Here is a 24,759-nt window from a genome sequence, read left to right as displayed (position 1 = left end):
GTCATATCTAGCGCAACATTAGAGAGGGTTATGGTTTTCTTTAGAGATTCAACAATGGAAATATCAACAGTTTTAGGCACAAGATTAGTCACTACATTCTCAGAGGGTGACTCATTAACATTAACAACTGAATTATCAACAACATTTTTCTGACCAATCGTCTTAGAAGATCAAGGGTTTACTGGACTCATAGACTCAGAAGTGGGTTTTTCATATGTTCCAAGATAACCAATAATATTAGACACCATAGGGTCAAAATCAGATGTAGTAACATTATGATTGTCATCATGAATTTTGATAGGATCAATATACAGACTAGTCATGGTGTGAGGTTTCTTAACAACATGCAAAACATCTGTGGGGTCATTAGACTTGGTTTTACAAGTTGGAATAATAGGAGACACAAAAGGAGTTACAGAGAGACTTACACAGGAAGGATTGACCTTTTTCCCAGCATGAGTCCTAGTTTTCCTCTTGATAGGGACATGACTGGGAACCACAAAGATATAAGTGGCACTCGTTACAACTTCACAAGGATCTACTTTAGCACTAGAGCGAGTAACCCTAATCTTGGGAGAAGTTTGGGTTATTTGTTCTTGGTTGTGAGTCGAATCAGATGCCTCAAACATCTTGCAAACTTGATCCTTGGCAAAAATCATCTATGCGTGATTAAGTGTCATTAAGTGTGATTACTTGTTTATGCGTCATTAACGTTGTGTAATTTGGATCGTTTATGTGTGATTATGTGATTAACTACGAATTTGTAAAAGTTGGATCGATTAATTATGTGTTATTATGTGATTATATTGTTAAAATGGTGTAATTTGGATTAATTATAAGTGTGTAAAGATTACAGGTCATTAATGACTTATTTAATGACATTCAATGTTGTCTGGTGCTATATCAATATCCACCGTGAGTTAACTCACGCTAACCTATAGAACCACATCTCATTCTTCTTCTAAGGAATCTCCATTTCTCTTAACCTATGGAATGGAAGCCATCATACTAGTGGAAATCAAATAACTTAATTGCAGAACACCATATCCATCCCGCCTCAGGAAAACTCTGCCGGTGCCTTAATAAGGGAATGAGAGTTGCTTTTTTGACATAGAATATTTCCTATTGACACATAGAAATGACCAAATTACCCCCACGGTAGTTAACGACCGCTGATTAAAGCGCCGGTAGTTAACTACCGCTGGAATTGATTTTATGTCCCACTGTTTCTGCAACTTTTCCACTCACCTCATACAACTCTCCTTCCTCTCCCCGTGTCTGTGTTTTTTCATTTCTTGTATATTCTGGAGAAAAAAAAATGGCTCTTCCTCAAAAGCTTCATGAATCTTTCAAAGACAAAAGAAGCCAAGAATTGTCTCTCTCCCTAACAAACCAAGAAGTTTCCAGTTTAAACATGTTGATGTTGATCCACAACCTCCTTTACTTACTAAGCAAAAATATTCATAGATCCATAGAAATCAAATAATAAAAATAACACAAGCTCAATGGAATTTTGGCCATGGATGTTTTTTTTATCTTGGACGAAGTAGCAGATCGGATACAAACTTCAAACCCCATTAACAAAGCTTGTATCTTTTCCTCAATTCTAGATGGATTTTTTTTTCTATGATGTTAGTTTTAAGGCTTAAACGCAATTTTCACCCCCTAACTTTGCATAAGTTGCAATTTTGGTCCCCTATTAAAAAAAATAGCATTTTTGGCCCCCTTCGTCCAAAAACTGCTGAGAAGAGGCCACGTGTCCCAAAAAAGGGGCCATAATTGCAACTTTTTCTAAAGATAAGGAAGGGGTCAAAAAGCATATTTCCCTTATGTTAGATGGTCAAAAGAGCATATTTCCCTAAACATAGGGGATCACTTTTGCCATTTTTTTAATAGGGGGCCAAAATTGCAACTTATGCAAAGTTAGGGGGTGAAAAGTGCGTTTAAGCCTAGTTTTAATTTATTCATGTTTAATTATTTGTCACTTGTAGAGAGAATCACATGTCCTTTGTCACTGGAGAAAAGAGGTTCTTTGTTTTAGTTGTGAAATTTGTCATTGAAATTTCAATGACAATGACAAGGCAATGGTTTACAAAAGCAAACAGGAATGGGTTTGTGGAAGAAAATGAAATAGGACAGTAAACAAAATCAATTCCAGCGGTAGTTAACTACCGCTGAGTGTCAGCGGCAGTTAACTACCGACGCTTATACCAGCGGTTGTTAACTACCGCTGGGGGTAAAATGGTCATTTCCATGTGTCAATTGGAAGTATTCTTTGTCAGAAAAGCAACTCTCTAAGGGAATAGTTAGGCTTGATTAAGGAAGAATGGGCTCAAGCCTCATTGAGAGAATAGGAGACTTACTTTGAAGATACAACGTCGAGCAAAAGAACGCCCACCAAGGAAAACTTGCAAAAAATTAGGAAGACCCTTACCAAATTCCTATGAAAATGGAGAGGAAAGCATACATCATCAAAACGCTTAATGGGGAACCAATCTTAAGGACATGTGAGCATCAACCATGGTCCGAATCTGTAAGTTCAAGCAGTTAATAAAAAAACTTATGGTATTCATATTTTGTGTCAAACACTAATATTTCAAGTAAATATCACCCTTCCCTAAAAAAAAAAGAAGTAAATATCACCTAAAAAAAGTTGGAACAAATTGTGCCAACACGCAAGGCACAACTTTGCCCACCTCAAGCCAAGTTTTCAATATGGGGCAGGGAAGCGAAATATAACTCATGGTAAATGACATTTTCTTTTTTTTTCTTCTCCATAGGTAACAATCTAGTATCCAGGGCCGTTCCGATAAAATCGGAGGTCATGTTCAAATTTTAAAAACGGCTTCCAATGAAAAAACAAGTTTTTTTTTAAGGCAATAGTAATCATCTATTTAAGCTGTAAATAACATAAAAAATGTAAATTTGTATGGGAAGAACTAACTTGTGTTGAACTTTACTAATCACTAATTGTTTTATTAAAATTTCGGATCATAATAAAAAGAAACGCCAAAAATTCAAAAAGAATCATCAGTTTGCTTAGTGTAAAATGTATCTTCAGTATATTCGTTGTTACTTAAAAAAGTGTCTTTGCTATTTAAATAGTAACAAACTAGTACTAATATTGGAGAAAAAAAATAGTAGCAAATTAGCACTAGCATGCATGATTAAACGTAAAACAATAGAAAAAATACTAATTATTTAACGGATTTAATTTGTGTTGTTAATGGAAACAAATGACAAATAATTCAAGTATATAGTGGTTTTCTACATTCATAGATAACTCTGAAATGCATATTAAATTGTAAATTTGATAAAACAGAAATTGTAATGTCCTAATAGTTGTATATGTAACAAATACTCGGGATTGAACCTCAAGACCAAAGACCCAAATACATTTTATTTTACCACCAAACCATTACAAGATGTTTATTGATTTTTTATGTATATACTTAACACTTTTGGATGCTATATTAAAAAAAAAAAAATTGAGGCTCCAATAATTGCGAGGCCCGGCGCCGTAGCTCGCCTTGCACTTGCTAAGGGTCGGGCCTGCTAGTATCGACCATTCTATCTCTTTTTTGTAAAAGAAAACCTCTAACAAATGTTATTTTCGTAATACTTTTTTATTTATTGAGGACAATAAGCGGAAATTCTATTTTATTTTGACAAATTCGAACGGAAAAAAACTTCTAAAATATAAAATGTCTTTTTTTTTTCCGTATAGTTTTCTTTTGGCGTTGGACCCATTGTTGGGGAAAATAATAACGCAAAAGTAACAAAAAGAAATCAGAAGCAGTGTCACATCTTTGTAGTGCACATCTAGGTCATCCCTGCGTAAAGCAAAAGTCAAATGGTATTTATAGATATATGGATTATTGTAGTTTATAAATCAAGGATTATTGCGATTACTTATAAATAATTCCTCTAATTGCATATATAAAACCTTGTTAAAAAGTTAAAAAATTCATCAAAAAACATAAAAAATATAGTTTGGGATGAGAAATAAAAAAATAAAAAATGAGACTATGACGCAAAACGGAAGCAAGGGTTAGCAAACGCTAAACATAAAAGATAAACAAGCAGATTGCAAACGACAAACCTATCAAAGGAAATAACAAACCCGTATAAATTTTGTTTAAACAGCAAAGGAAATAACAAACCCGTATGAGCCGAAAAATAACAAAACGAAATAAAATAGAAAATTCTAGAAATTGTTAAAATAATAAAAGGCAGTTTCAGGCCTTCGATTCATGCTACTTGTCTACATGAGACTAGCACATAACTCTAATTTAACAACAATTACTTGAACTTGGAACTTCAAATAAAAGCTTTTCCTCATCGACCATCTTCAAGTATCTAGCACAACTATATTCATAAAAATGAACTTTTACAAACCACCAACTTTTCTTCCTGCACCAACATAACTAATTCATGTTGAATATAATTACTATTACAAAATTCGTTCATGTAGAATTTTCTACAATTTTTTAATATGTCAAAGTCAGCACGTGAAACTACTCTTCCGTCACAAAATAAAAGTAAAAATTGTTCAATAAAAAAGAATTTATTTGGCACAAAATTTCTATTAAGTTAATCAATTTAGGTTGACTCATTTTTTCTTACCTATTAGAACAGAGAAAATATAATACTTATTTTTTCGATGCATTGAATACACAAGTTACCGTAAAAACTTACTATCTAAAGTCAAAGAGTGTCAATAGGATACCCATTAGAATTTATCTAAAGTAAAAGATGGCAATTGAAAAATAGCGGCAAGTAAATAAATTACCTTCAAAATAGGGAGTGCTCATCTCCTTTTCGAGAGAGAAAATAGTAACTTGGAATGAAACTTTTCCATTGCATTTGTTTAATATAAAGACACAGATATCACCAAATTTTAAATTATTGTGAGCTCGGAATTTACTCCAACCACCACTTAGTGTAAATTGATTATTTGAAGTGAGATTCAAATCAACATTCCATGTTATGTCTTTATCAACAAAAAGAGTAACCTTTCTTCCTTCCATCCTGTGCAGATGTTTCTTGGCAAATTCAATTGGTATGACCTGTAATACAACTCAGAATAAATACAAAAAGGCCAAATGGATGCAATTTTCTAACTTTCAATTCACACACACATATACATATGGAGTTAATATCATTGAATGAATTAATTTATATGCATTATTTGTGTAACTTTTTTTTTTAAGCATGCAACCAATCACAATACATCGTGTAGATATTTGTATAGATGTTCTAAGAAATAATATATTAAAATGGAGTTATGGTATAACTTTATTGAATTATATGTCAAAATATTGTCACCATTAGTACATGACAATTAATCTAATTAAGGAATTGATATTGAGAGTTTTTTTTTTTTTTTGTCAAGTAGTATAGTGGTTAAAAATTCACTTTTTATAACGTGAAGAGGTTCGATTAAATTCACATGCACATAAAATATTTTATTTTTGTATTACTAATGAAATTGACTAAATGGGTGGCAGGAGATAGGAGTTTCTTGGGGAAGCCAACTGAGTTAGAATTTCTTAAGTCTCTTCTTAATGTTTAAACTCACTTTTAATTTACCAAAAAAAAAAATGTCAAATAAAATATTTTATTACCAAGTGATCTCTTTCAATGTATGTCTTTTGGATCACACAAAGGAAGAAGTTCTTATTAGAGTGAAATTTGTTCTTCAGTTTATTGTACAAAACTTTGCTTCGCTCCTTAAGATTATCACAACTACCTCCTGCTGAAAATTTGAGGAAATCACCAAAAAAAAAAAAAATTAAGTAGTAACACCTAAAAAAATAAGACACAAATAGAAAAAATATATAAAATGAAACATAACAGGAAAATAGAATAAACCTAACCATTGTCCACATCTTTAAAATTATGAAATCTTGCATGTGCTTGGACATTTCTCTTCTCATGCTTAGATTCTTTTTGTTCTTGATTGTTTTTCATCTTCTTAGAAACTATAGAAGACGGTGAAGGAGATTTTGGCCTCTTACCTCGCGATGATGAAGGATCGTCAACAATTTTTAAAGAACTATCGCTCTTTTCAACCTCTTCATATTCTTCAGTAGTTTCTTTCAAAGGGTATTTTATTTCTAACCCGCATTTACCCAATACAATCACATTAAAGAGAGAATTTTCTTGATATTGAAATATCAAAAGCTGTGAATCGCCCAAAGATAAATAATCTGCAAATTCCTTCCAACCATTGCAAAACCAAACATCATAATCACTGGTTTTCTCCCAAGTAACTTTCTTTTCGGTCGTATTTGGAAGCCTTAGAGTAACTGGGTTTTTTATTCCTTGCCAATGTCTTCTCACAAAACCTAAGGGTACTTTCTGTCATACACACAATCATTATTGATACAACAATCTTATTTTTATATAAAAAAAAATGTTTAGTATGATTTAAAAAGCAACTTTTAGTATGAGAGTTAGAAATAAAAAGACTAAATTGCACTTTTCGCCCTTAAGTTTCAAAATGTTGCGATTTTGGTCCCTATTAAAAAAAATGGCAAAGGTGGCCCCCTTTTTTTGGGACACGTGACGTCTTCTTAGCAATTTTGGGACAAAAGGGGCCAAATTTTCATTTTTTAAATAGGGGGCCAAAATCGCAACATTTTAAAACTTATGGGACGAAAAGTGCAATTTGACCAAATAAAAACTATACTCATTCATCACATTCAAGGAGGTCCTAAACTATATTTTACCAATGATTTATAGCCCTAATTTTGCAATTCATATCTAGATTGTTAAAAAAAAATAAAAGGAACAAACATTGTTACCAGTTTTCCTTCTTGAAGGCTACTTTGAAGAATGATTTTGAAAAAGTGGAGACCAATACTCCGATGATCAAATTCTTGAGAAGACATAGTTTTAGCTTCTTCCACTAACCAAAACTATGTAGAGTTAGTTTTTTAGTGGAAAGAAGGGTGTAATATATCAATGCACGTTTACACAAGAAATTGATGGTCAATTATGGGTTCCATGCCTGTAACGTTTCTAAATAAACACAACCTCAAACCGTCAATATATATAGAGAGAGAGGAATATAGGAAGAATAATCTGGTTTTATTGTTCAATAGACGAATTAATGGTTGGATACAAAACTTATATGTGCTTTGATTGCTCAAAACTTATGTGTAAGGAGCAAAGCAGAATCTCCACTTTAAACTAAATTTGTAGTGCCTAATATTGTAACCGAAAGTGCAACAAAGTTACTTTGATTTAACAAAAATATAACATACCCATGAAGTCAACCTTATGTGCATTTTCAAAAAGCTTTAACATAAACACATACCCCCCCGAAAGTGCAACAAAGTTACTTTGATTTAACAAAAATATAACATACCCGTGAAGTCAACCTTATGTGCATTTTCAAAAAGCTTTAACATAAACACATACCCCCCACTTATAAACACATTGTCAGGACATCACATATCCGATGTGGGTCTCTTAACACACACCCCTCACGACCACCCCTCACGACCAACACATTTAACAAAAATATAACATACCCATGAAGTCAACCTTATGTGCATTTTCAAAAAGCTTTAACATAAACACATACCCCCCACTTATAAACACATTGTCAGGACATCACATATCCGATGTGGGTCTCTTATAAACACATTGTCAGGATATCACATATCCGATGTGGGTCTCTTAACACACCCCTCACGACCACCCCTCACGACCAGCACTATTGGGCTTGGTTCGTGGACATAAATGGTGGGTCTCTTAATCTAACGATGTGGGTCTCTTAACACACACCCCTCACGACCACCCCTCACGACCAGCACACACACACCCCTCACGACCACCCCTCACGACCAGCACTATTGGGCTTGGTTCGTGGACATAAATGGTGGGTCTCTTAACTTAACACACACCCCTCACGACCACCCCTCACGACCAGCACTATTGGGTTTGGTTCGTGGACATAAATGGTGGGTGGCCCGATAGCGGAAACCTGATAGCAGGTGGCTCAATGGATGGATCTTTGAGAGGCTTTGATATCATCTTAAAAATCGTGATTGAGCCTAACACAACCCCACAAAACCAGCTTGTGAGGTAAGGATTACCCTCACTTATAAACACATTGTCAAGTCATCACCTATCCGATGTGGGACTCTTAACAATATCCAAGTCCATATATGACATGATTATATTACACAAATTTAACAAAAGTTAATAATGATGATAAAAAAAAAAAAAAAAACTTGGTATCTTATGTTTAAACAAACTCATGAAGTTAGACTTGCGTGAATTTGCAAAAGGCATTAAGACAAACACAATAGAAGAACCATTTTCTTTCATGATTGCAGACACAAATTGGCAAATATGACGTAGATATGAATTTATAATTACTCTCTTAAGTTCATTTATCTGTGTTTTTAGAAAAGAAAGAAAACTGATACATGAAAAAAATAAAAAAAATAAAAACTGAATTGACAAGTACAATGTGATGGATTATAAATTTATGAATTTGATTCATAGGATAATACTTAAATAATTAAGTGAATAAAACTTAAATAGTTCCTCTAATTGCATAGTAATTAAAAACTTGTTCAAAACAACTATAATTCATGTTGTTTAGAATTAAAAATAAAACATAAAACATTGAGAATGACACATAAGTCTAATTTAGCAGCCTCTTCTTGAAATTGTAATATCAAATACAAGCATTTTCTAATCGACCATCTTCAATAGGCAAGTATCACCCTCTTTGAAGTAACAATCCTTCACAAATTCTAGCCAACCCTGAGAGAGTTCACACATAAATTATATTGATAAGAAAAGGAACTTTACAAAGAATTATATTCCAAAATCGCAAGGTCACAATTTTTCCATTTTCTAAAATGAATTTCCTAATGTAGTTTATTGGTAGACACTGCACTAACATAATTAATTCATGAATAGAGTTACTAATAAAAATATTCCTTTATGTGAAACTTTTAAAAATTCAATTTTTTGAATATATCAAAGTCACGATGTGCATACAAATTCTAGTCGATAAAAAGATGCTTGATAGGCTGAAGTACTCGATTAAAGCGGAACATATATGATTTTACTTACTCGAGTACTTTATGAGTCTTGTATATAAACGGAACATCAAAAAAAAAAAAATCATAAAATCAACAATGGAAACACCACCTAATTGAGTACAAAAGTTTTGATTAAAGTGAAACATATAAGAAAAATATTGCATGTTTTGTGTCGTACAAAGAGTCTAGAGAGGAACTATATGAAAACTTATGATCAAATGAAAGAAAAAAAAATACTATAAAATATACAAGACAACAATAAGAAAACAATGACAAGTGAATAAATTACCTTTAAAATTAGGGAATTTTCATGTCCTCTTCAAGAGAGAAAATAGCAACTTGAACTAAAATTGTTGTTTTGCATTTGTGTAGCAAAAAAGCACAAACATCACCAAATTTCAAATTATTGTGAGCACAGAATTCACTCCAACCACTTGTTAGTGCAAATTGTTTATTTAGAGTGAGATCCAAATCAGCATTCCATGTTCTATCTTGATCAACAAAAAGGATAGCATTTCCTTCTTTCATCATGTGCATATGTGTCTTCACAAATTCATTTGGTATCACCTGTTTTGAATTATTGATTTTAACATAAAATACTCAGTAACATAAAACAAAATCCATTAGTATGCTATACATAACTTTTTTTACATATGCAACCAATCAAAATCCATAATCTAGGTACTTTAATAAACGTTTTAAATAATATAACAAAGTCCCATTATGGTATAATTCGATTGAATTATACATAAAAAATTATTTACATTGTCCCATGAAAGAATAGATAATGAAAATTAATCTATGTTGCTTTGATAATATTCACGTCTATATTTTTAAGGGTTAAATAAGAAAATAGCCCCCTAAAAAATTCAACAGTGATCAATATATTAGATGTTTCGTCTATATTCTTTAGGTTTTTGGTCCCCCTAAAATTTTTGGTCCCTTTAGGGTTAATCTATTACTAGATGTGATCAAATAAAATAGTTTGTTACCAAAAGATCTCTCTCAATGTGTGTCTTCTGGATCGAACATGCAAAAAAGTCCTTGTCATGGCTGAATTTTTCGTTCACTTTCTCGTACAGAACTTTGCTTCTCTCCTTGATATCATCATGACTATTACCTGCTACACCACAAAAAAAGCTAAGCACGAACCCCTAAAAAATAAGACAAAAAAATAAAATATATGAAATAAAAAGAAATATAACATTATAAAATAAGACAAAAAAATAAAATATATGAAATAAAAAGAAATATAACATTATAAAACAAAACCAACCATTGTTCATATCCTTAAAATTATGAAATTTTGCTTGAGATTGGAATATTTTCTTCTCATGCTTAGATTCTTTTTGTTCCTTAGGGTTGATTTTCACCTTCTTACAAACCTTCACACAAGGTGATGGAGATTTTAGCCTTTTACCAGGTGATAATGAAGGATCCTTAGTAACTTTCAATGAACCATCACAAGTTTCTCTTAAAGGGTATTTTATTTCTAATCCGCATTTACCGAGTACAATCACATCAAAGAGAGAATTTTCTTGATATCGAAACACCAAAAGTTGTGAATCACGCAAAGACAAATAATTTGCAAATTCTTTCCAACCATTGCAAAACCAAACATCATAATCACTGGTTTTCTCCCAAGTAACTTTCATTTGTGTCATATTTGGAAGCCTTAGAGTGACTGGGTTTGTTATTCCTTGCCAATGCCTCCTCGCAAAACTTATTGGCACTTTCTGTCAAACACACAATCAATCAAATTTAATATTGATCAAAGAAAAAATAATCAATATCAATCATTAAATAAATACAACAATCTTATTTTAGATCAAAGTATTTTTTTTCATGTTTAAAAAAGCATTTTGCAGAAAATTGAGAACTGGAAAAAGTAAATAGATAACAACATTATATGTGCAATTTCTATGCATAATTAATATAAAAAAATAACTACTCATTCAAAACACACAAAAGACATATGGACGATTAATATGTGTAAACTATATTTTATTATACTCCTAATTCATAAATTCATATTTTACCGTTATTTTATTATACTCCTAATTCTTAAATTCATATTTAGATTGTGAAAAAAATAAAAAAGAAAAAGTATTACCAGTTTTCCTTCTTGAAGGATACTTGCATGAATAATTTTGAAAAAGTGGACACCATTGTTCTGATGTTCAAGTTCTTGAGAAGACATTTCGTTGAAATATTTTGAAGGAAAACTATGAAGTTTTGTTTCTTAGTGAAAAAAGAAGGGTGCGATGATATATCAATGCAAAATTACACTAGAAATAAATGGTCAATTTTCCAATCTTTCAAATTCCAATACAAGTCATTGTTCACAGTATTGTTGCATTCAACTACTAATAAATAGGATACGGAAAATATTGAGAAGTTAAAAAAGTTGGTCTAATTCGTTGCATATTTGCTTGAAAAAGAATCAAGTAGGACTAAGTTTAAAACAACTTACTTTCTTCTTCTTTTTTTTTTTGACATAAAACTTACTTTTGAATAAAATACCCTTTAAGAGAAAAATATTTTTTGATCAGTAAAAAAAAAAAAAAAAATTTTGAATACCATTTAATCAGTAAAAAAAAAAAATTTTGAATAAAATATCGAACTATCTATAATATTTCCTTCAAATATTATTCAATATTCTAATTTTATTGTAGAGTGAAGACTCCATCACAATTTTCTTAAGATCCAATTAAGTCTATGATAGAGATAAAACTCCAATTAGTCATTGACATTTTCATAACTTAAACAAATATAGTAGAAGTATTAATTTGTCCTCGTTATGCAAATGTCAATTACCGATTTGAGTTTTATTTTTATTAAGGACTGAATTGGATAGTCAGAAAATTGTGAGGGATCAAAATGAATTTTCTCTCTAAAATGGGACTAAAATATGTCTTTATTTGCATAACTGATGTATTTGAACTATATTATAAGTCATATACATCAATTACTCAATAAAGCTAAACAATAATATTTGTTTATAATAAAAACCGGAAGGAATAATGTATATTCTTGGCACTACTTCGATACTTTTTTTGGTAGTGTTACAAAGTAACGAGGCAAAAAGAAAAAGAAAAAAGAGAGAGACAAAATTAAGTTCCAAGCTTATCTCTCAGAATGAGAGAGTCCATGTTAGGCGGAGGACAGTTCCAACGAGCAGAGCACCTTGCATGTGATCCTTCGTTAGTCATAAAATATGCACACATATTTTGTTTCCTAAGAACGTGCACCAATGTTCTATTACCATTTTCATGTAAAGCATCTCTAATATGAAGGATGTCAATAGATATATATAAGATTGGTGTTTGTGTTCAGGGCCGGCCCTAGGCATAGGCCGGGGGTGCGACGGCCTAGGGCCCTTGCCGGTAGGGGGCCCATAAAAAAAATTAAGGAGGGGGGTGCGTATAGAAATATTTGATTTACGGGAGGTATATATGGTAAATTGCATTGAAAGGCCCAAACATTGACAGGATGAAGTGCTGGGCCGAAGCTTGTTAATTATTTTGGCCCCTTTGGTAAAATTTGCTATATATACCCCATATATCACAGATTTCTTACTACACCCTCCCTTAATTTTTTTTTGTTTTTTCTTAATAATGTGCCAAAAAAATTATTATCAACGAAATTGGTTATATTTTTTTGGGCCCTTTGTTCCTAATAATGTGTCTTGCTAATATTATAAATATTGGTTATATTTGTTGTTAAAGCTTTGCAATTTTATACGACAAATATGGACCAAAAATTAGAAGAAGTGTTCTAACAAAAATAAGACAAAAAAATTTATATTGTGTTTTTGTTTGTAAATATATAATCCAATAGGTTGGAGGTAGAAAGACCACCTCGAATCCATAATAAATTACTATATGAATTGTTTCATGCGTTAACTCGTAGGTCACTCGTTACTAGTAGGCCACTCATTATTAGGGAAAAACGAAAAGGAAAACAAAAAAACGAAAAAAAGAGCTTATAAAAACACAAGAATGAGCTAAAATAAATTATGATGTATCATATAAGGGGCCTTTTCTCATATTATGCCTAAGGCCCATAAAACTCTAGGAACGGCCCTGTTTGTGTTATGCATAATATTTAATAAAAATCCATATATCTTAGAAATAATAAAAGAAAAAGATAATTCATATTATAACCCGTAATTTATTAAGCGAACTATTTACATATGCATAAAATATCAAATGAATGAATCATAAGTTGTCTAACTTGAAATATAAATCAAGATTATACGTCACTTAACGTCCCAATATATATTACTCAATATATATTACTCCCCCTAGATTTTTTTGGTGGTGGTCGAGGTTTGAACCTCGTACCTTGCGTATATTATGCATTGTCCCTACCAACTGAGTTAAGCTCACGAGGACTCCCTCTTAGGTTATTCATACAAGAAAGTGACTCTCATTACTCAATCACACAAGCAAGAAAATTCATTTGCTCAATCACACAAGCAAGAACACTTATAAAATCCCTTAGAAGTGCAAGGGGACTGGACTAATCTCGATTTGTTGGAGGAACCAGTATAATTTGCTTGTGTCGTCTCTTTCTCTCTTCTCTCTCTTTGTGTCTAATTAATTTCGCTGCATAACTTTGCTTCAGACTCTGATAAGAACTCTGCTTCTGATCAGACCATGCACTGTTTTTATAAACACTTAGAAAAGTTTGTGAAAAAAGCAACATAATTCAACCCCCCCTCTTTTTGTGTTTTTTTCTCACCATTAGTTGGTATCAGTGTTTGGTCTGTTTCTAAATCACTTAACAATGTAACAGATAAAAGATCCTTAGAAAAACATGTATGCTTCAAGTGCTAGCTCTGGTTTTGGTACTAGTGCACTGGTGATATTAATATTGATGTAGCTTATGATTACAACAACACAAATTCAACCTCAGAGAAAAATTCATATTCGGCTATACCTTCATCTTTCAATAGAGATTTTGCAAAATTTTCTTGATGGAAAAGCAAAATTTACAGTCATATCATTGGTGTTGATCGATGATGAGTTGTGGGACATCATTGAAGATGATGTCTGCTTTCAAGTGGACTCTAAGGGTCTGGTTCTGTATAGAAAGAGCGTAATTGATGTTCAGAATTTGTTTTTACAGAAAACTTCATACAATTCATGGTATTCTGGTTGAAGATCTTCCTAACTCAAAGTACACTAAAATTGTTTATAGATCTTCCTGCCAAGTGGAGACCGAGGGTTACTGCTATTCAGGAAGCTAAGAACTTAAACAAGCTTAGCATGGAGAACCTTATAAGCTTTCTTAAGAGTCATGAGATGGATCTTATACGTGATGAACCAACTAAGAAGTCTAAGTCCATAACTCTGAAGTCTACGGGTAAAGCTGTAAAAGAACTTCAAGATGTGGGATCAGAAGAATAAGCTTCAAAAGGAGACTCTGAAGATGATTCTGATGTTGAAGAAATGGCATTTCTGAACAAGAGGAAAAGGTTTCCTGAGAGAAGTAGTGGATCCAAAGGGTCAAGCTAACAAAAGAAGGATAAACCAAAGATTTGCTTCAACTGCAAGAAACTTGGTCACTTTGATGCCGATAGTCCTGATCTTCATAATGATAAGTCAAAGAAGGAAATTATAAGCAGGAGAACTTTAATAGTAGAGTCAAGAAAAGTCTCAAGGAAACATGGAAAAATCTTGACAAGGACTTAGATGATGAGGAAGCAAGTATGGCTCTTAGTGCATCAACATCTTCTGATGTAGAATTTGAAGCTGACTCAGAAGACGAGAATAAGGTATTTTATGAACTCACTCGTTAAGATTTAATCACTTTTGTTAAAGATCTCATTAGTCATTGTTATAGTAAATCAAAACGTTTTAAAAAATTTAAAAGACAATATGATTTACTAACAAATGAAACTAATAGTCTAAACATAGAGATTGAGAATCTCATAATGAGAAATGAGATTCTAGAGAAGATTCAATCCTTTGAAGTTTAGAAGAGGTTTGATAAACACTTCGATAAGCATGAAACTGGTCTTCAAGAGTTTATCATAAATGGTATTGAAAAAAAAAACAAATTAGCTTTTATGGTTTAAAATGTTAGTAGAAAAAAAAACGGTGAAGGCATTGGCTATTTAGAAGATGCACCTCTTTAGAGGATGCAAGTTCTAGATAAACCAATGAAAGCTCCTTATGCTAATTGTGTGAAGAAAGGATAAGACTTGTATTCATGCTTTGTGCCATAAGCTTCAAAGGCTAAGGTTATAAACAAATCAAAACCAAAGGCACCAAAGCCTAAGGTTTTGAACATATCAAATCCTAAGACTCTGAAAAATTCAAGACCAAAACTTTCAAACCTAAAGTCTTGAATGATTCAAAGCATCATAGTTTAAAGCCTAAAGTTATGAAAAAGGAAAAGTCTTTCGGAACTAACCCCCAAAGGACCCATGAAAATATGGGTGCCTAAGTCTGAAATTTTCTATTTCTCATATGTGCTTTACAACAAGGTGAAAGCTCCAGTTGTAACAGCCCGTTTTTCGCTAGAGTTATTTTATTATTTATTTATGTGTGTTATATGTGCTCTTATGTGATTAATTGCCTCTGTGTATTTTTGGTCGGGAATTGTAGAATTCAGTATTAGAAGGGTATTTTAGTCATTTTGGACTTAGGGGTATTTTGGTCATTTTGAGAGTAGGGGTAATTTTGTAATTTTGCTGAGGATTATTTTTAATACTTAGTAAGAGTGGTTATTTTACTAAGTGCTAGGGAGTTGTAGTAATTTATTTTTGATTACCGGTAGTTGACCGTTAGTATTACATTTTGTCGTTAAGTGAGTAGTGACATTGTTGGGTTAGAATAGAAATGGGTTAGGCCCATTAAGGTGTTGTGAGTTAAGCCCAATTAGGTGAACCTATATAAGCTCTAGTTGGTAGAGGGAATAGGGTTTTGCCAACATTTTCATTTTCAATTGAGAAGAGATAGAGATAGAGATAGAGATAGCGAGAAGACAAGGGTTGGAGAGGAGATCTAGAGAAGGCTAGAGGGAGGTCAAGCTTCAAGGATTTGAGCTAGGATTGGAGCTAAAGTGAAGCCTTAGTTGGTGTTGAGAAGAATTAAGGTAAGGGGGTTAAGGCTTTAATCATAATCGTTTAGTTTAATTCTACTCCAATTCTTTGCATAATTGTGGTTAAGTGCTTAATTTGATTTTGGTTGTAGAATTTCGTGCTTAATTTTGTTGACATGATTATGTACATGATATGTTTTTGTATGAACATGATATGTTTTTGTATGAAATTGATGATGAATGAAGTTGTGGTTGTTGAATTGTTGATGAATTCATGTTCAAATGTTGTTTTTGTTGTTTTAACATGTGTTGTTGATGAATTGATGCAATGGGTATCATTGAAATGATGAATTATGATGAGATTTGTTGTTGTTGTTCAAATTGGTGAAGTTTGTGTTAAGTTGTTCATGTGAAGGACCCAAATGAAATTTTGATATATGAGGTAGTTGACTGAGTTTTTGATGTTTTTGGATGAATTGGAATTGGTAGAATTTCTGTTTTCATATTGTGATTGTGTTAGTCGAGTTGTTTGGGAGAAAACGGGTTTTTCGTGTGAAATATCGATGTTTAAGCGTTTTTGCAAAAAAGGTGATTATGTGAGGTTTGGGAGAAATGATTTTGGGATGGTTGAAACTTGAATTTTTCTGTAGATTATTATAGAACTAAGTGTCAGGAGCGTATAGGCGAAAACGGCATCGAAAACGGATTAACGATTTGATTTTTATGCGCGAAAACGTGAAGGTTGAAAATCTGCTACTGTTCAGAAGCGCTACTGTTCAGAAGTACTGTTCAGAAGCACTTCAGAAGCGCTACTGTTCAGAAGCGGTTCAGAAGCTGAACTAGTTCAGAAGCAGTTCAGAAGCTGAACCAGTTCAGGAGCTGATCCAGTTCAGGAGCTGCTGTTCAGACAGCACGTCTATTCTGTGTTCTCGCGTCTTTTTCTCACATTTCTGTTTTGATTTGGATTTTGACGTAAACATGAAAGTTGTAGATAATTTTGTTAGATTTCCAGAGGCTTTGGTTTGACTTGCAAATGATTTTTTGTTTGTGAGTTATGAGGAAAATACTCCAAGGTGGTCTTAGGGAAATTTTACAAAAATTCCGCATAACTATTTCTAAGTCAACCCAACCTCTGTGGAATGTCTCTTAACTTCAAACTTATGTTCTCTAAGTTCAATTAAGGTGTTTTAGAGTATTCAACTGGTGGTGTGATGGATCTAACTTGTTTTGAAATGAAAATGGAAATTTCTTGAAAAGTGATAAAGAGAGGCGAACTTTGTGATTTTCATGATTTTGTCGTTTTTGGCCGGTGAAACGTAATTGTATCCTCTACTGTACTTATAAGTAGCCTAGAGGTATACTTAGTTGAGGCATTGAATCTTGTTTACTTGGTTTTGGTTTAATTGCTTCAATTATTTTAAAATGGTGAAACTAGAGACGAACTTGTCGAAAATAATCTTGAAGTCCAATTACTTGACAAATCTTTTGTGGATAGTTTGATATGATTATATGAAGATGTGTGAATGGTTGTTAGGTGTTGAATATGATGGTTATCATAATGTGTTGTATTTTCTCCTTTATTTGATTGCGAGAAATTATATGGAGTTGTTGAGTTGTAATGATGTTGTTGATGTCGATTACTTGCATATATGTTAATTGATGGTGATATTATTGGTGAATGCATATATGCTAAATCATGATGATGAATTATGTTGTTGAATCATTATATGAAAATGACGTTGATTGTTGGTGGTGAGTTTATACATGCTAGTTTTGATGTGATTGGTGATGAATGCGTGTATATACATATAGCCGTTGATTATAGCCGTTGAATTGTTGTGAACATATGCATTGTGGATTGAGTCATATGTTCATGCATCATATGTCGTGTCAGATGTTATATCCATATTGTCGTTGACCGGATACTTGTATCCATATTGTCGTTGATTATAGCCGTTGATAATGATGTTTTTGTTGCATCATAAGGTGACGACCTTGGAGGAGTTTGGTACCACATGCATCTAGAAGAGTCTAGAACATTGCATGTATTTGAGTAGTTGATGAGTCGTGTCATATTTGAATATTTGACTTGGTGAATTTGTGCATTGGTGAAATTGTTGAATGTTGTGATTATGTGGATTGGTGTATATGTACATTGGTGGATTTGTTGACGGTTGTGAATAATTGAATTATGCTCTAACTGCATGTATTACTTGTTTGTGCTTATACACTTGGTGAATCAATTGAAGATAATTATTTTGATAATAATGATGATGTGAGATTTATATATGTATATACACTGTCATACCCCAATTTTTGACCTAAGGTCCCACTGACACGCGTCATGTGAACCTAATCGATTTGATGTTTCAGTTGAAAATCCGGCAGAGTGGTATTTTAAAATACCTCATATTTAATTCCGAGTCGGGCCCTCTTCTTCTTAATTTTATATTTTAATGTTAATTTCAATTTCCGTCTTTTTTAATTTTATTCTAAAAAAACCTTAATTAACTTCAAATTTCATTTTGTAAATATTTTTTATTTATTATTAATTTTTTTTTCTTTTAACCTTATCTTCTTTTTATAACTAGTTAGTCTTTATCTTGTTTTATTTTATACCTTTTATTATTATTATTATTATTATTATTATTATTATTATTATTATTATTATTATTATTATTATTATTATTATTATTATTATTATTATTATTATTATTATTATTATTATTATTTGTTTTATGTCCATAAAGAAGGAAAAATCAAAATTTGTCCCAATCCAAAAAGTATGTCACGCAAGCTTGTCCAGGTTCATCAATCTAATCCGAGTCCGAGTCCAGGTTCTTTTGCACGACATCTGTTCATCCCAATCCAATACACAAGCCTGATCTGCAACAAATTCAACAAGAGATACTTGTTCTACTCCCCAAGTCAAGGATTCAGTTATGTTTTTTAACCCTAGTCCAAGCCATATAAATAACGTTTGCAAACACAATCAAGAAGAGGCCAATTTTCAACGCACAATCACGGCCGGAATTCATCAGTAAAAAAACCAACTTTCACACCACAAACTCAACACAAAACCTGCAATATTCCAAACACAACGAATCAAACTGTAACCTACATCAAGAAACCAGTGAATCACGCTCATCATCGTCTCAAACCACCCAAACCTCATAAGCCCGATCGACGCATACAACATCACACAAACCATAGACTTTCGAACCATCCCACCAAAACCGAATCAATAACCTCAGCAGTTAACATCATCACGCGCGAGCACGAACTCAGCCGACTCAAACGTCGACAAAACTGAGATCAACAGACGAACCCAGGCTGTACCACCGTCGCTCCCTCAAAGACGAACAATCCAAAGAACAAAACCTTCACCGGTCTCACCACAAGTACCAGTATCCATCATCAATTCGGAACCCTCAAGTCATCACCCTCGACACACAACTCAACAGAATCAGTTCTAATAGCGCCAACAACATTGCGTCAACACCAATCGGCCATCTACACAGAACTAACGCAACGCAACCGACGGCACCGGTCACCAAATCACAACCCAGACGCGTCAGTACCACAATCGAACCCAAATTGAAAGGTAATATCTCTGTTTCTTTCTTTTTAATTTGTAGATCTAGGAATACAAGTTCATGTTTTGGGGTTTTTGGGTTTAGAATAGTGTAGAAGAAGTAGAGAAGATGAGAGCAAGCATCGTGAAAATTATATGAAAGAAGAAGAAAAATGGCGAGAGAGAGAGAACAGAGGAACGTGAGAAAGGAGAGATAAACGTAATGAAAAATGAAGGAAATGAGGGTGAAAAACGGGTTATATAATCTCCCTAATCCCATGCGTGCAAACACACGCTACTACTGTGCTCCCTCACTGCATTATCCTTGTGATCTAAATCCTGTGGCCACTGAAGCCTCTCTCCTGATCTAATCCAGGCCGTCTGATTAATCAGACGGCCCATTTCAAATTCATATACCCAATGACCCACCCAGCTCTTTAAACCAACCGATCCTATTGCTGACCCGACCCAGCCTGTCCCTTGAAGCCCAATTCCTTTCTTTTTATTTTTGCATGCCCCATAACACTATAACACTACTGCACCCCTGCATTCATTTTATCTTCGTTTCTTTTCCATTATTATCATGTTTGTCTTTCCTTTCTAGGCATTTTTATTCCAATTACATTTTATTTCACTGCATCTCATACTATTTTAGGTTGCGTTTACATTTTTATTTTACTGTTAAGCATTTTTTTTTAGATTGTATAGTAGGCTTCAATGTAATTCATTCATGCTGGATTTTAGAATGTATATTTAGGCTTGATGTAAATTTATCATGCATATTTATTTTTTCGCAGACCTTAGCATGTATAATAGGTTTTATGTAATAGTTTAGGTGCATGTGTGCGTGCGTGTGTGTATGCCTTTATCCTACTTGGTAGTTTAGGTAAAAGGTCCTCGTGGTGGTCCAACGCCACCATAAGGTCCCTACGCTTTTATTTTTTTATGCTCTGTTAGTTTAATTTTTTTCTAATTATTCAAAAACAACAAAAACATGCAAATAGTTTCAAAAATACAAAAAAAAATTCATAAATAAACCTTGATCTTAAATCAAGTGACGTCTTTTTTTCATTTTATTTTCTTAATCAAATATCAATCAACTTAACTTTATTTTGAGTCCATTTTCTCTAATAATAAAAAACACAAACAAATATTCTTTTGCCACTTTGGCTTTTCTTTCATTTTAAAACCTTTTTTTCAAAAACATTAAAAAACACTCAACCAATCAAACGTCAATTTTTACCCCGAACTACGAGGTTTTGATCCCTCACGGGTACGTAGGCAGAGGACACTCGTCTTTCCAAATCAATAAAATGTAGATAAACTAGGTCTTCTTTCTTTCATCATTTCAAACTCTTTTTTTTTTCAAAACAAGCAAGTTATAGCACGTTATTTAGATAAAACCAAGAGGTTCCCGTAGAGTACTACGGACATAAAGGGTGCTAATACCTTCCCTTTATGTAACTAACCCCCGAACCCTAAATCTTTTCAAATATGGGGTAGTTTGAACTTTTTCCCCCTTTTATTAAAAATTAAATGTTCAGTCGTGAAATAAATTTAGTGAGTCAAACGCTAATCAAATAGCCTTGATCTCCGAAAAATGACGTGACATACACATATGATGTGGTGATTTCTTTGATGATGATGATTACTTGCTTATAACTTTGAAATGATGAACTGTACTTGTTGAGTTAAGTATGCTAAGTGAAGAATGAGGTGAGTAATCCTTTCATTGATTGTTATTGATAAATGATGAGCTTGTGTCGATGTCTTGATTTGAGATTGAATATGTCTGTTATGCTATGATTGCTTGAGGTGCAAGTAATGTGGGATATTAATCATGTGATGGTAGTATTCTAGGAGGGATGGTTATGTATATGTGATATGTATGAATCCTTGAATGCTATGTTTTTATATGTTGATTATGATTAATGTAATGCTTACCTCCAGTGGTTTTGACCGCCTACCTGTCTGTATGGATGGGTAGACGTTGTGCAGGATTAGTCGCCTGGTGAGTTGATTGGTGGATGTTTGGATAGCGGGAGCTAGCCTCCGTTATCATTTTGGCGTAGTAGTCTAGGGCTCTGATTAGGTTGAGTCGGTGTCCTAGTTTTGTTGGATTATTTTATTTTGAGATGTACGCATTGTTGAGATCTGGAGAATTTTTATGTTGATGTTATTTAACCATGGCATGTGTATTGATGGAGATATATGTTTGTATCCGCTGCTACTGTTGAGATATTATTATATATGCATGCTGATTGTTGTTTAGATGAGACGTAACGTCTATTTCTTGAATATTTGTTATATTCACGTGTTTTATCGCTTTAATAGAAATAGGGCGTTACACCAGTCATGGTACATGAACTGTGGTTGCTCAGGACACATAACACGAGAAAGGAATATGTTCCATACCCTAACAGTAAAACATGGAGGAATTGTGCGATTTGGAGGAAACCAGAAAGGCAAGATAATTGGTATGGGTACTATTGGTAACTCTTCTATCTTTATTAGTAATGTTTGGTTAGTAGATGGCCTAAAACATAACCTACTTAGCATAAGTCAATTTTGTGATAATGGTTATGAAGTAATGTTTGATAAGAACAACTGCACAGTCATCAGAACCTCTGACAAAACCATAGTTTTCCCTAGAAACAGGAAAGGCAAAATTTAAAAGATTAAGTTTTCTAATTTGGGTACAGGATAAGCTCCGCAAGGGGGCCCCGCATGTCACTGAGTAGTAGGTGTCGTGAGAACGGGATAAGCTCTGAAAGGGGGGCCCGCACGTCACTGAGGGCATAATGTAAGATGTAGGTGTTGTGTCTCTTGCGATCCACGCAAGGTTGGGATCCCAAGAGGTTCTCTCGCCAAGGGAATGGGATAACTCCGCAAGGGGGGCGCGCACTTCACTGAGGGAGTCTGATGTGCCTTAGCTAGGTTTTCATCGGTATGTATGGGATTGCACTCGGGGTTACTCCACCCGGGGCTCTCCGTAAAATGAATCAAGATAATGAATGTTTGTTCAACGCTAACATAATGAATGAATATGACTATGTATGACTATGATTATGATTATGATATGATGTTAGACATGAACAAGTCGTGCAATAGAACAAGATATGAATGATATACCGATGACGGTCTTAGGTTTCCCTAACTGTCCGGTATAGGACCGTGTCATGATTATGTTAAGTGCAGACCTCGATGCGTTTATCGTATCTTTGCATAGTGGTTTTAGGTTCCCTCAAACCGCCATGACACGTATGATGTTAGTAAAGACCTATGACAAGTTAAGATGAACCTATGACAGATCTAGTATGCATGACCGTCTAGGAAAGCATGACCACACACGTATAATCAACCGCCAGGTTGTATTGTAGACACGTGGTGACCGTAGGTTTCCCCCGAGGTTATCTATAGCCTAGGATTAGGTGAACTCATTGAGACATTATGTCTCATCCCAGTCCTTTTTTGTTTCAGCTAAGCAGGATGATTATGCAAGTTCGTAGCCGGATGGATATTTCAGCAAGTGTTCGTTCGCACCGCTGTAGGATGTCATGGTTATAAAGGATGTATTCTTTATGTATGGACAAGATGTATTATTTTATTATTTGTACGAACGTGATTGTTGTATATAATATTCATTCGGAGTTTGATTGTTGTAAATTTTAATGAATCCAGTACTAAAGATAACACACATGCTAAATTTTCTAGATACGTTTAGTATGGGTGTTACAGTTGTTGGTTGAGAAGGAGAGTTTGTGTTTTAGAGTGTTGTCGGCCCGATACGGTGAGGAGGGCGGCCATGTTTTAGATGGAGGCCGTGATGCCTCTTCTTGGTGGCGTGTTGTTACTGGTATTCGGAGGGAGGGTTCGTTCAGTGAGAATGTTAGTCGTTTGTTGGGTGATGGGAAACTAACCATGTTTTGGTCTGATGTGTGGGTTGGTAATGAGGCGCTTAGGGACATGTATTCTAGATTGTTCGATTTGTCCTAACAAAAGGATGTGTCCGTGTTTGAGATAAGTCAGTTAGGTTGGGGGGAGGAGGGTGAGGCGTGGCAGTGGAGGCGGGGGTTGTTTGTGTGGGAGGAAGAGTTGCTGGGGGAACTTTATTTATTACTTCATAATGTGACTTTGCAGGTTGATAAAGAGGACAGGTGGATTTGGAAGTTGGAATCGAGTAATGAGTTCACCGTTCGGAGTGCTTATAGAGTCCTTGTTTGTCAGCAACATCCTGCTTCTCCGGTCTCTTCGAAAGTTCTATGGCATAAGGATATTCCTCCTAAGGTTGTCCTTTTTTCTTGGCAGCACTTCCGTGACAGGTTTCCAACTAAGGATAATTTGTTTAGTCGTGGTGTCTTAGCTTCCGATGATAGATTGTGCGTTGGTGGCTGTGATTCAATAGAATCTTCCCCACATTTATTTTTACATTGTGATTTCTTTGGGGAAGTTTGGCATTTTATTCACTGATGGTTGGGTGTTTGCTCGTTCCTAGTGTGCCTACATATTATCTCAATCAATTTGGTTTTGTTGGTGGTAGCTATTCTAAGACGCATCAATCCATTTTGTATCTGATCTGGTATGCTGCTGTTTGGGAAATTTGGAAAGAAAGAAACAACAGGGTCTTTAATGGCAATGAATGCTCGTTTCATTAGCTGGTGGACAAGATTAAGTCTCTTTCTTTTGTGTGTTTGAAGGCGAAAATCCCTAATCTCTCTTTCAACTATCACACTTGGTGGCTTAGTCCGTTCACTATGATGGGAATTGGCTAATGTTTCTTTTTTTCTTTCTCTGTTTTTTTGTTTCGATTTCGCTGTTTTGTTTCTTTGTACATATGTTGTGACTTTAATTCTTTCCTAGTACATCTTGTGCTAGGGAGAATCCTTTGATTGGGTAATATATATTCCATTTTAGCCTTTTCAAAAAAAAAAAAGAAACCACCTTTAGTACAAGGTGTATTAAAGGAAGCTAAAGTATCCAAAAATGATAATAGAAGAAACCACATGCTATCATAAAGTAGTCAAGAAAACAAAATTATGATACAACCTCAAAACATAATAA

General features: G+C 33.8%; 2 protein-coding genes and 1 pseudogene across 4 annotated transcripts; 1 reads left to right on the top strand and 2 right to left on the bottom strand.

Annotated features, from left to right (window-relative positions):
* LOC146914857 (uncharacterized) overlaps nucleotides 1-24,759 on the top strand; it is a 120,174-nt pseudogene that overhangs the window by 62,119 nt on the left and 33,296 nt on the right.
* Nucleotides 4,113-7,173, bottom strand: LOC146914862 (B3 domain-containing transcription factor VRN1-like). 3 transcript variants are annotated; one of them, XM_085716197.1, is made up of 5 exons: nucleotides 6,810-7,173; nucleotides 5,880-6,363; nucleotides 5,628-5,755; nucleotides 4,793-5,069; nucleotides 4,113-4,427 (listed from the first exon to the last, which is right to left on the bottom strand). In XM_085716197.1, the coding sequence occupies exons 1-5, from the start codon at nucleotides 6,894-6,896 to the stop codon at nucleotides 4,375-4,377; spliced, it is 1,029 nt and encodes a 342-aa protein (XP_085572323.1). In that variant the 5' UTR covers nucleotides 6,897-7,173; the 3' UTR covers nucleotides 4,113-4,374. The 3 variants fall into 3 exon arrangements, with proteins under 3 accessions (XP_085572323.1, XP_085572322.1, XP_085572324.1); XM_085716196.1 differs by having other exon boundaries at nucleotides 5,628-5,758; nucleotides 6,810-7,172; XM_085716198.1 differs by having other exon boundaries at nucleotides 4,113-4,413; nucleotides 5,628-5,758; nucleotides 6,810-7,164.
* Nucleotides 9,369-11,271, bottom strand: LOC146914861 (B3 domain-containing protein REM9-like). The gene is made up of 4 exons (XM_085716195.1): nucleotides 11,185-11,271; nucleotides 10,348-10,807; nucleotides 10,064-10,191; nucleotides 9,369-9,638 (listed from the first exon to the last, which is right to left on the bottom strand). Exons 1-4 carry the CDS (start codon nucleotides 11,269-11,271, stop codon nucleotides 9,369-9,371), a joined length of 945 nt encoding a protein of 314 aa, XP_085572321.1.

This window comes from Medicago sativa, chromosome 6 (genome assembly GCF_051527215.1).
Source record: "Medicago sativa cultivar Bolivia chromosome 6, Bolivia_mono, whole genome shotgun sequence".
NCBI lineage: Eukaryota > Viridiplantae > Streptophyta > Magnoliopsida > Fabales > Fabaceae > Medicago > Medicago sativa.
Note: the sequence above shows the minus strand (reverse complement) of the source record. Positions and strands in the feature narration are given on the sequence as shown.

What these genes read in the sequence shown, in the direction of transcription:
- LOC146914861 (XM_085716195.1), bottom strand. Translation starts at nt 11,271, where the DNA reads ATGTCTTCTCAAGAACTTGAACATCAGAACAATGGTGTCCACTTTTTC. An exon ending in TCCTTCAAGAAGGAAAACTG is followed by an intron (nt 10,808 to 11,184) that starts GTAATACTTTTT and finishes TGTGTTTGACAG; the next exon opens with AAAGTGCCAATAAGTTTTGC. An exon ending in TTTTAAGGATATGAACAATG is followed by an intron (nt 10,192 to 10,347) that starts GTTGGTTTTGTT and finishes GTGGTGTAGCAG; the next exon opens with GTAATAGTCATGATGATATC.
- LOC146914862 (XM_085716196.1), bottom strand. Translation starts at nt 6,896, where the DNA reads ATGTCTTCTCAAGAATTTGATCATCGGAGTATTGGTCTCCACTTTTTC. An exon ending in GCCTTCAAGAAGGAAAACTG is followed by an intron (nt 6,364 to 6,809) that starts GTAACAATGTTT and finishes TGTGTATGACAG; the next exon opens with AAAGTACCCTTAGGTTTTGT. An exon ending in GAGCACTCCCTATTTTGAAG is followed by an intron (nt 4,428 to 4,792) that starts GTAATTTATTTA and finishes AACATGAATTAG; the next exon opens with TTATGTTGGTGCAGGAAGAA.